Source organism: Sceloporus occidentalis, unplaced genomic scaffold (genome assembly GCF_023333645.1).
Source record: "Sceloporus occidentalis isolate IW3139 unplaced genomic scaffold, rSceOcc1.0.p SCAF_4, whole genome shotgun sequence".
NCBI classification, from domain to species: Eukaryota; Metazoa; Chordata; class Lepidosauria; order Squamata; family Phrynosomatidae; genus Sceloporus; species Sceloporus occidentalis.
Genome location: NW_028316984.1, coordinates 107,981,221 through 107,992,324, shown reverse-complemented (window position 1 = coordinate 107,992,324; position 11,104 = coordinate 107,981,221). Strand labels below are relative to the sequence as shown.

Genomic DNA, 11,104 nt, shown 5'->3' with positions numbered 1-11,104 from the left:
TGATTTTTGTCTGGTTGATTTTTTATGTAGTGAGAATGTTTAACTGGAACAGATGAAAAATGGTATACGATTACCTTCTCAGGCACTCTTATCATGATAACTAAAATGCTTTTGAGGAATTGGGTTATGATCTATGAAAGCCCATACCAAAATAAATTTCTAGATGTAAAATGGGCCACAAATCTTAAATTAAGCTGGAATAGACTAACACAGCTATTCCTTTGAAACTTGTCAATATAGATGTTTCTTCTGACCCTCAATCTGAAATACAGTTCAAAGGAAGACAGCAAACCTATGTTGTGCCTTGTAGCTGTTTTTGACTCAGAGAAACATTCAACCTAGTCCATAGCTACAACTCTTCAAGATGGGCATTCTACTGCTTCAAAATGAGCAGAGCAACCCATAGTGTATGAGCCCATCTCAGGGCAAACCCAAGACATTTTTGCTGCCTGAAGCAAAGAACAAAATGGTTTCTCCTTGAGCATACAGAACTTGGCCAAATAAGCAGTTGAACCTTACTTCCATACTAACAGCGGGACAGGGTTCTCCATCACACCAGACTATAGCAGGGTAATTTAGGAGTGAAGAACAGGCAGTGTGGCAGACAAACTGTCCTCCATGAGAAGGAACAGCCTGGAAAATTAGGAGACATTGCTGGGCAGGAGTGGCTGCCACGGACTCCCCATAGAATTTACTACCTGAAGCAGTTGCTTCCTACTGCTTATATCAGGGTCAGTCTTGGCCCCTTTCAAATCATGTGGATAATATTCTAAATGATAGTACATTTTGAAAAAACTATGTTTCTCTATTTATAGCTTTCACCTAAATTTCTTTTGAGGTACTATCAGTTTTTGGTACACTGAAGGATTGAGAGGCAACGTGCTGTAGTGGTTTGAGCATTGGACTATGATTGTGGAGATCAGGGTTCAAATGCCTGCCCAAAGAAACCCACTGAGTGACCTTGGGCAAGTCACACATCTCTTGGCCCCAGTGGAAAGCAAAGGCAAATCTCCTCTGGACAAATCTTGCTAAGAAAACCCCATGGTAGGTTCACCTTAAGGTTGCCATAAGTCAAAAGTGACTTGAAGGCACACTGCACGAAACCAAAAGTATCAAGAGATATCACACTAACTTCTCCAGGTAACACATTGGTTGCCATTGTTATAGCAAGATAAACTATAATGGCACAAAGGGATTGAGGCACACCAGGCCTTGTATGCTGTTCCACACAAATAAACCAAAGCACACTGAAGTTATTCTTCTCAAAGAGCAGCTCCCCATAAATGTTATGAAACAGATATGTCAAGAACAGTTTGTGGTATGGCATGGGGACTGTCATTTGAAACAGAAAACTCAGAGGTCCTGAACTTCTTTGAAACAGTCATGGTCATAGCCTGAGATGTTAGCACTGAGGTTAGCGGTGTCATCATTTGCTTTGTTATGTGCTGTTGGGCCAAACTAAGGTCCAAAACACTCTGCAGAAATAATCAAGTTTGAGACCACTTTAACTGCCCTGGCTCAGTGCTAGGGAACCCTGGGAATTGTAGTTTATTGTGGCACCAGAACACTCTGAAAGATGTCTCACAAAACTACAGTTCCCTGAATTCCCTAGCATTCAGCCAGGGCAGCTCTGGATTATTTCTGCAGTGTGTTTTGGGCCTAAGTAATGCTTGAAAAACATTACAGCTACCTCATTGACTTCTGCCAAGACTGAGATAGCTTGTAGAGAGCTTGTATAGGCTACTTTTTGGATTGCATGTCCTCAGACCTTAGCCTGCATGAGTATTACCCATGGCTTGGGAAGCTGGAGCTTAAAAACCTAACTTTTCCAATTCTGGTGGGTGTTTAATCATGTGTTTTAGACTTCATGAAAAGTACTCCTATTAATGGCATCTGTTCCTTAACGCTGCCCATTCCATTCATTGACCATTTTCTTCATTTTTAAAAGGGGGTGTGGATTAAAAAAGGCATCCAAAGGTTTTGAATGCCCCTGCTTCCTGGCACTCTTGACCACAAGGCTTCAACATAATTTTTCTGACAGTTTGGGGCATCATTCCACCCTTATTGAAGCATCCATCACTTGGAGAAGCATTGCAGATACACTACTGGAATGTGATTTGAACAGGAGACACTCACACTTCCACTGATTTCAGATGAATCCTTTTGGCCCAGATGAAGGTGAGCCATATTTACAAAATGCAAATGGATTGCTTCCAGGGAAGGCTAGTGGTTCCAATGTCAGCAGGGCAGTGAACTTTAGAGGAGTGATGCAAGGTGCTGAGCCTACTGTGAGCCAGGCTTCAGCACCTTGGACAGCTCCCTTAAAGTTCAAACTGGAACCTGAAGCAGATTTCCCATCACATTGTTTTCAAAGAGGGTTATTCCCAGGGTATCTGCACACACTATTGCAACCTGTTTTTTCCCAGTAGCCTTCCACTGGTTTTGTGCAAACTAATTTAGGTCCAAAGACACACAGCAGAAATAGTCCAACTTGAGACCACTTCAACTGCCCTGGCTCAGTGCTAGGGAATTCTGGGAGCTGTAGTTTTGTGAGACATTTAGCCTTCTCTGTTAGAGAGCTCTGGTGCCACATGAAACTGCAATTTCCAGGATTTGCTAGCACTGAACCAGGCAGTGAAAGTGGTCTCAAACTGGATTATTTCTGCAGTGTGTTTTGGACCTGAGGTTCTCATGTGCCTGTCACCAATTTTCCTTCCTTTCTTTCTTTTTCTTTTCTTTTCATGGTTTGGTCCAATTTCCATTTGCTTTTAATGGTTATTAGCATGTAAAATTGACTCCCCAAACTCTTCTTTCTGTGTGCTGTGATCTATTGCTATTTGCTCCCAAACAGTCTGACAGGCCATCACCCAAACTATTACTACTGTGTCTTCTGCTGTTTTATTTTAATTCTTCTCAAAGGAGAAAACTCGTTCTTTCAGGGAAAATCTTTGTACTGTTTACTAGACCATTGCCTTTGTGTTATTGGGGAATGTGTGTGGTGTTGGCATCAAGGTGCCACCAGTTTAGTTTCAACCAGAAAACAGATTATTAAACCAATTCTACAAATAGAAACACATGACGCCTCATTTTTGCAAAGGAGAACTCAAGGATTCGAGCTTCAATTCAAAAATAAAAATATTTTGATATGAATTTTTTAAAAAAGAAACAGGTTAATTCCAACACTGAATGAAATGCAAATATTCCATCCTTTAAAAAAGAAGATAAAAATAGTCTGGAGACAGCCAAAGCTCTGCCCAAAGTATTTCCTTTCAAGGTCTATAATAAAAGGTAAACCCCGAAGTCCTTTCCCTAGAACTCTTCTGCAATATGGAGGCAAAGAAAATATTGCCAGTTTCATGTCCTTTTAAATAAAGTGAAGCCTTTGTTTGAATGGAAGGGAGGGAAGGAGTGCTTTGAAGACCAAGGTCTGCTATCTCTCCAGGGAGCTAATATCCAGCGCTGGCAAAGGAAGCATGAATTGCTGTTAGCTGCCGTCGAGTGGACTCTGTAGGATAGCAAGGACTATTGCTGTCGGATCAAAGATACAAAACGACTTTGGGGAGTTTTCCCCCAAAGAATTGTGTGGAGGATGTTTAAGAAGAGCCACTATTTCCTCATCCATTTTGCGCAAAGGGGCCAAAAGCCGGTGCAGTTGAAGAGGGGCCGAACCGGGTGGTGTCTCCAGTGTGGCTGCAGAGTCCTAGAGGTGGAAGGTCCCCGAGGGTCAGCCAGTCCGACCCCCTTCTGCCCTCCAGGGGCTCCAGGGCTAGACCAGGGACTCGGAGGCGCCACAGCCGCCGCTGCTGCCGGGCCCGGAGTCGGAGTCCTGGCTGTGCATGGAGCTGAGGCCCGTGTCGGAGTCCTCCCCGTCGCCCTCCTCCTCCTGCTGCTGCCCGGCTTTGCCCGAGGGCTCCGGGGGGCAGCCCTCCTCCTCCTCCTGCTCCTTCTGCTGCTGCTGCTGTTCCTGCTCCTCTTCCTCTTGGAGGAGGCGCCGGAGCTGCCGTTCCTTCTCCCGCCAGGCGCGGTGGCTGTCCTCCAGGGCCTCCCGGGCGGCGTGGAGGTCGGTGCTGAGGCGGAGGCCGATGTAGAGGCTGGTGCTGAGCTGGGTCCGCAGGCGCTCCTCCTCCGCCGGCAGCGGCTCCCGGCCCAGCAGCTCCGTGGTCTCGCAGTCCGTCTCCGACGGGGAGGACGAGGCCGAGCGGCAGGCGGCGGCGGCCAGGGCCAGCTCCTGCCTCCGGCGCCGCATCCATCGCCGGTTGAGCTCCTCCTGGATCTGGGCGGCCAGGCTCTCCCCGAGGGCCTCCTGCCGGGCCCGCTCCTCCGACAGCGCCGCCAGCGCCGCCCACCCGCCGGGCCCCGGGCCCAGGCAGCCCCCCTCCCCTCGCTCCTGCTCCGCGCCCCGCTCTCCCTGGCCTTCTTCTTCCTCCTCCTCCTCCTCCTCCTCCTGCCCCTCTTCCTCCGGGGCCCCGCTCTCCAGGTAGGTCTCCTGGACGTAGTTGACCCCGTGGCGCCGCATGCGCTCCAGGTGGAGGCGGGCCTCGTAGCGCTCGATCTGCCCGTCCAGCTCCCGCAGGCGCTTGCTCTGCTCCCGGAGGGTCTGGTCCTGCGCCAGCACCAGCTGCACCAGCGCCGCCATCCGAGAGGCCCGACGCCGGCAGCCCTGGCCGCCCTCGCCCTCCTCCTCTTCCTCTTCCTCCTCCTGCTCCTGGGGCTGCTCCTTCTTCCTCCTCCTCTCCTGGACGGGGCTGCTCCCGCCTTTCCTCCGGTTGAGTTTGGCCAGTTTGCGGAAGGCCTTGCGCACCACCCTCCGCTGCCTCTCCTGGCTGCTGCTGCTGCTGCTGCCGCCGTTCAGGGCCGGGCGCAGGAGGAGCGGGGCCCCGGGGCTGCCGGCGCTGTCCTGCGGGGGCCCCCTCTGCCTGCTGGGCACCACGCGGGCTTCGGCGCTGCGGGGCCCCGGGAGGCCGGGCGGGGAGGCGGCCTCGGGGCCGCTAGGGCGCCGTCGGAGGAGGAAGCGGAGGTGCTCCCGCTCGGCGCCCCAGGCCCCCCAGAGGCGGAGGAGGCGCGTCTGGGCCGGCAGCGCCCGCTCCAAGCCCCGCCAGCGCTCCACCAGGCAGAAGGCCTCCTCCTCCTCCTCCTCCTCCTTCTCCTCCGGGAGAGAGGCCCGAGGAGGGCCCGCTCCCAGGGGCCGCCCCCGGCTCTCCTCCAGCAGCGCCCGCACGACCTCCGCGCAGGTGGTCCGCCGCGAGAGGCCCGAGACCAGCTTCTCCTCGGGGCCCACCCACACGGCCAGCCTGGCCTCCCCCGAAGCCATCAGGGCCCCGACGGCAGCAAGAGCAGCAGCCCCCGCGCCATGGAAGGAGGGCCACTCCTCAGCCCCGGCCCAGAGCCATCGCCGCCTCTGGCAGCTAGCTGCTCAAGGGATGCCCGAAGGGACGGGCCCCAGGAGAGCAGCCGCTGCCTTCCTCCTCCTGCTGGGCTGCGAGGGGGGCCCTTCTCCTGGGCCAGAGGGAGCCTCCTCCAGGCGCCCAGCGCCAAGGCCAGCGATCCTGCCCGGACGGCGCCTCCTGCCTTTTGCCCAGCCTTGCCTTCGCGGAGCCCGCCTCGCCTCCTCTCGGCCAGGCTCCTCCTCCTCCTCCTCCCCTCCCTCCTCTCCTCCTTCTTTCCCCGGAGGGTTCCCTCTCTCCCGGGGGCCTTCCTCGGGTGGGGCGCCCCCCTTTGGGCCTCAGGAGGGAGTTGTGGAACCTCAGATGATGGCTCCTGGAAGGGAGGGGAGGGAGAGAGAGAGAGAGAGAGAGAGAGAGCTAGCTGGTGGCCCCAGATGAAGGAACGACGTCGGCCGCAGAGTATCCCAGAGAGGAAAATGGGGGTCCCAAAGGCGCACTCACTCTCAGCAAAGTGGCCCCATCGCGGCAAAGGTTTTCGGACGCCATCGCGATCTGAGTGGATTCCCCCCAGGAAGCAGCAGGGATGCTCCGGCCACAAACCCTTGGTGGGATTTCCCCGCGGAGCATTCCTGCTTCTTCCCAGGAGGAGCCCTCTCAGATGCCCAGCTTTGCCAGGAGTCTTCCTTTTCTTCTCAGCCCCCCTCCCCCCGGGAGAGCCTCCCTAGACGAGAAGAGCCTGGCTCATCTGGGGATCCGTGTCTGCCCCTGCTGCTCCTCGGACACCCCTCTGCCTCTCGCTGTGCCCTGGGCAGGCTTCTTCCATGGAAATGCCCCGAGAGATGCAGGGAGGGCAGAGGCTCAGGGAGAGCAGGAAGGAGGAGGCGCTTGGGGTTTTTAATCTAAAATACATATTTTGTTTTTTTCCCCAGAATTAAATTTTATTATTCTTTTTTAATGTGAAAACATCACCTTTTTTAAAAAAAATCAATTTTTTACATGAACCCTGTGAAACGACGCATGTGGTTTGTGCGTCTGGTGTCCTAATTGAAAGGTATCATTTTAATTGTGCCAGTTGTTTATGCCATAGCTATTGCCAGGGCATCCACTGATGTATGGGAATTAGGATTTATGAGTAACAGTAGCACAAATAATGTGGCTAAGGATTCTGCATGGTGTGGCATGGCAAGGGGTGTGTGTGTGTGTGTGTGTGTGTGTGTGAGGCCAGGTGACTCCAGCCCTAGTGACACCACTGCTTTGGAGCAGTCATTTACTACCATTTCTGTCCTTCTTGTTGTTGTTCTTGTGTGCCTTTAAGTCGTTTCCAAATCATGGAGACCCTAAGAACGACCTATCCAGGGTGACCAGGCGTCCTCCTTTTCCAGGACCTGTCCTACATCTCAGCCTTCTGTCCAGGAGGAATTCCACAACATCCTCCATTTTGCAGTGCCTTGTCCTCCTTTGGTGGTTAAGACATCTGGTCACCTCTCTGGAGAAACATCTTGGGGGTTTCTTGGCAAGTTTCTTCAGAGGGTTTTTCCCCATTGCCATCCTCTTGAGGCAGAGAGTGTGTGACTTGCCCAAAGTCACCCCAGTGGGTTCACATGGCCCAGGTGGGATTCCAACCCTGGTCTCCAGAGTCCTAAGCCAGTGCTTAAAGATGGACTGAAAAAGCCCAGCCCACTGATTTGTAGGAAGGAGGGAGAGGTGAGGAGAGGTACCAACCTGCTTCCCTCCCAAGTTTTTTGGGGGGTGGGCAGGAAGGGGGGAGTGCAAACTTCAAAGAAAGCATCCCAAACCCATCAAAATTTCTTTCATTTCTTTCAATAAAATCCCCAGCCCTGTAATTAACAGCCATTCATGTGTGCCAAAGCACTTTGGAGGTTAAATGCGCAAGGAACAGTTACAAAAAACATAAAAGCAACCCTCACTCCGTGTTGTTAAAACCTTCAGTGGCTGCAAGGTTTGCAAGAAAGGGCCATTTATTCCAATAGGAGATGGATGGTCAGACTAGGAGGCTGCCTAGTTATAAGGCACATGCCAACTGGGCACTAAAGTCCCATTAAACCCAATGAGGCTTCTCAGCAAACTGGCCAAGGAATGCACTAAGAGGGAAGGATTTGGAAAAAGAAATTAAACACATACAGTAATAATGTATGTGATATGTAAATATTGAGTTTTTTCCCCTTGTAAAAAGAGAAAACAGTTACTAAGGAGCCAAGTTCCTATCGCATTTAAAGATCCTTTGGGTTTTGGAATTATTATAAGACACACAAAACCACACAAAACTAGCCCAGAGAACTTTCTCCTGTTCAGAGTCTGCAGCAGTTATATCAGGTCTGTGTAAGAGTGCAGCTCTCTCTTTTGCACAACTGTTGTTAGTCTCAATGCAAGAGAAATGCCCAGTGGATGATGCTCTGAGCTGGAAGTGTTTCAGACTTAACCTTTTCCAATAAGGTTTTTCAGGGGACGTTCCAAGGCAAAAGTCCGGGGGTCCACAAAATCAGCTTTGGAGGTCTGCATTAGGTCCACAGACTACCTTTTGTTTGTCTTTTGACTGTATTTGAAAAATACAAAAAGCAGAATACCAAAAGCTGGAAAGGTTCCCACACTGGAGAGGGACGTACACTAGTCTGGTTTGATTTAGGACCATGTATAAAGCTGCTCTGATCTGAAGAAGGGGAAAATTATACTGTCTCAGTGTTGAGCTCAGGATAATATGTGTGGACAAAACTAACCCCAGGAGCCCAGCTTCTCTAATGATGGATGTGCTATGTGAAGTCTGCAAGTGCCTGGTTTTGCTTCTAGCACTGTGCCCTGTCTTTGTCCTCCCCGGATAGGAAGCTGCACTCTTGGCTGGCTTCTCTGGACCCTTTTCATATTACACAGTTATAGCAGTATGAATCCACTTTAATTCCAATGACTGCATCCTAGAGCTATCTGTCTGAGAATTATAAACATTCCCAGGATTTCATGGGATGGAACCATGGCAGTGTAAAGTGAAATCACAGTGCTATAATTATATAGTCTGAAAGGGCCTCTGATCTCTGCAGAAAAAGACCAGGGATCCTTTCCCACTTTACAGTTTACAACACTTTGATACCATTTTAACTGGCATGGCAACATCCTGTGGAATCCTTGAACTGGAGGAGACCAAGAGGCCTGAGAATTCTAAAGACCCCCCTCTCTCAGTAAGACTATGGAAACCCTAGTATTCCATAGGATGGAACCCACATATCATCGTTGGTATTGTATACATATAAAGCCATGAAATCCAATCCAATATGCAGTGATCAATTCAAATTCTTTACCTAACTTTCTCCCAATTTGCTCCTTTTCAGAGCTAAATAGATAGTCTATTATTTGTCTCCTGATCTAAATATCTAATCAGTATTACAATGAAGCAAAGATACATTTGTAGTTGTTTTGGAAAATCTACCTAGCAGCAACATACAACAAATTGTAGGATGATATGGGTGATGATAACAAATCCTGAAACAGCATTAAACAAGAATGGACAATTACCAAACAAGCAGCAGGTAAAAATCTATTCATATTGAATGCTGTCCATACATTTCAGATTATTAGTAGTATTAGAAATTACCAGTTAGTTGATGGTTCAGTCAGAATGATGTGAAATGCTTAACCTGCTTTTCCTTTAGATTCCTAAGAGCTTAATAACTGCAGCTTCTGGATTTTTCTTGATTCAGAATGATTTTTCTTTAGCTTAGCTCTACAAATCCCATCTGGTCTTGGAAGTAAGCAGAATCAGCCCTGGTTAGTACTTGGATGGGAAACCACCAATGAATATCAGATGCTACAGGCTAGATTTCAGAGGAAGGAACTGGCAAAACTACCTGAGTATTCCTTCCCTAAGAAAATCCTATGAAATTCATGGTGTCACCATAAGTCAACAGGCAACGTGAAGGCTCATGTGCACACATACTGTACTTTGGCCTTGGGGTCAACCTCTGACCATTCTCTTCAATGGTTGAGCAAGCTGCAAAGAAACCCACACCTGTAAGCAGCTGCCTCTGTTCCCGGTTACAGTATTAATGTTCCTGTTTTAGGAAGGAGGAGCCAATATCTTGGTGGCCTGACAGGAAAGAACTAGACTTTGGAAACTTGTTAAAGAGTTGGGGCCAAGAGAGTTTGCAAGGGAAGCACACTGGGTGGGTTAATTAAGTGCTCTTCAGTGACGTTCAAGTTGCGTAGTTACAACTCTACACAGCAATTGCTTTAGGCCACATGCAGGCTTAGGCAGATTTTATTAGTTTGGTTGTGCTAGGTTTTTACATGGAAAGGTTTCTTCAAAAGTGTAATGTATGTGCACATACACACGCATGCATTACCTGATAGAAGAAAAAGTTAGAATCTGAGAAACAGGATGGACTCTGGCAAATATTATGGCACACAGTTTAACTCCCGTTTCCCTTCTATTTTGTGAAAAGAACATGTCCTTTATTATGTCTGCTTATTTAGAATATGTAAATGCTTCTTTAAAATCAAGTTTTGAGTAGTGGAATTAAATTTCAAGGTGTATTAATTATTTTCTTTTCAAAATAGTTTGTTGAAACAATGCATGCCGTTATCCCATCTGGTCTGCAGGCCTCTGTTATCTTTTTGGAAGATAAAATGTAGAAGCAGTCGCTATGCTGGCAGGAGATTATGGGAACATTTCTGATCTCTGGCTACAGTATATTATTGTCCAATGCCAATGGCAATAATGTGGAAACCATATAAAAAAACAGTGGCTGAGTCCCTGCATTAAGCAGAGACCATTGCTATTGTTGCTTACCAGTGGAAAGCGGAGGGAATGGGAAAGCAATTGAGAAGAGGAAGATGCTGCTGGTCTCAGCTTGTGAGGGGAAAGAAACAATGTTGTAATGCATGGGAAGATGCAGCACATCCTCATTTCCCTTCCTGTAATAGTCCAGATCAACCATTTCTTCCACCTAGGAATTGCTTCCTCTTCCTTCCCTCCCCACCAGTAGGCAGTGACAGCTTTCCTGAGGCTTGGTGGACAAAAAGGGCAAGGCTTTGGAAGGGCCATAAAGGGCTAGACAAATGCCTCCTGAGCCCCATCCAAAGAGAAACTTTTCAGGGCTATAAAGATTGCCCCTAACTAAGCTGCCCCATTCCCAGCCAGACCAGGGCCGCAGCATGAGGTTGCTGCAGCCCTGATCTGGCCTCTGGACAGCACAAAAAGGAGTGGCAAAAAGCAGCTCCTTTTTGCACCCTCCAAACGGCACCATAATCACAGCAGCACAGTGCCCCTTTGGTGCTGCATCATTTGGACGCTGCGCCGGAGGTGCATCATGATGGCATGCGCCATCTGGACCGGCACATCCATTGTTTTTTGCCAGTCTGTATAGGGCTTTAGCCTCACATAATACAAACTTACACATGTGTACATCACTAAGAGTGCCAGACCTTTTTGTGCTGGCTCAAGAGAGACAGGTCACTATCCTTGGTCCTTATTCATATTTTTGAAGACCTATTGCACAGTCCTGTTCATGTCTACTCACTTCTATGAAATTAAATGGGATTTATTCCAGGTTAAGTGTGTTTAGGATTTCAACACATCAGATTGTTCTGATATAAAATAAAATTAATGAGTGAAATACAATTAATATTCTCAAACAGAACAGTCTTGCTATATCAATTGTTCAGTAGAAAATCAACACTTAGGTAAAGCCCATTGATTCATGGGCTTACTTTAG

General features: G+C 48.8%; 1 protein-coding gene across 1 annotated transcript; it reads right to left on the bottom strand.

Annotated features, from left to right (window-relative positions):
• Positions 1 to 1,575: 1,575 nt before the first annotated feature.
• On the bottom strand, positions 1,576 to 5,555 carry RASSF10 (Ras association domain family member 10). The gene has a single exon (XM_089521196.1). The coding sequence runs from the start codon at positions 5,309 to 5,311 to the stop codon at positions 3,767 to 3,769; it is 1,545 nt and encodes a 514-aa protein (XP_089377322.1). The 5' UTR covers positions 5,312 to 5,555; the 3' UTR covers positions 1,576 to 3,766.
• Positions 5,556 to 11,104: the final 5,549 nt, after the last annotated feature.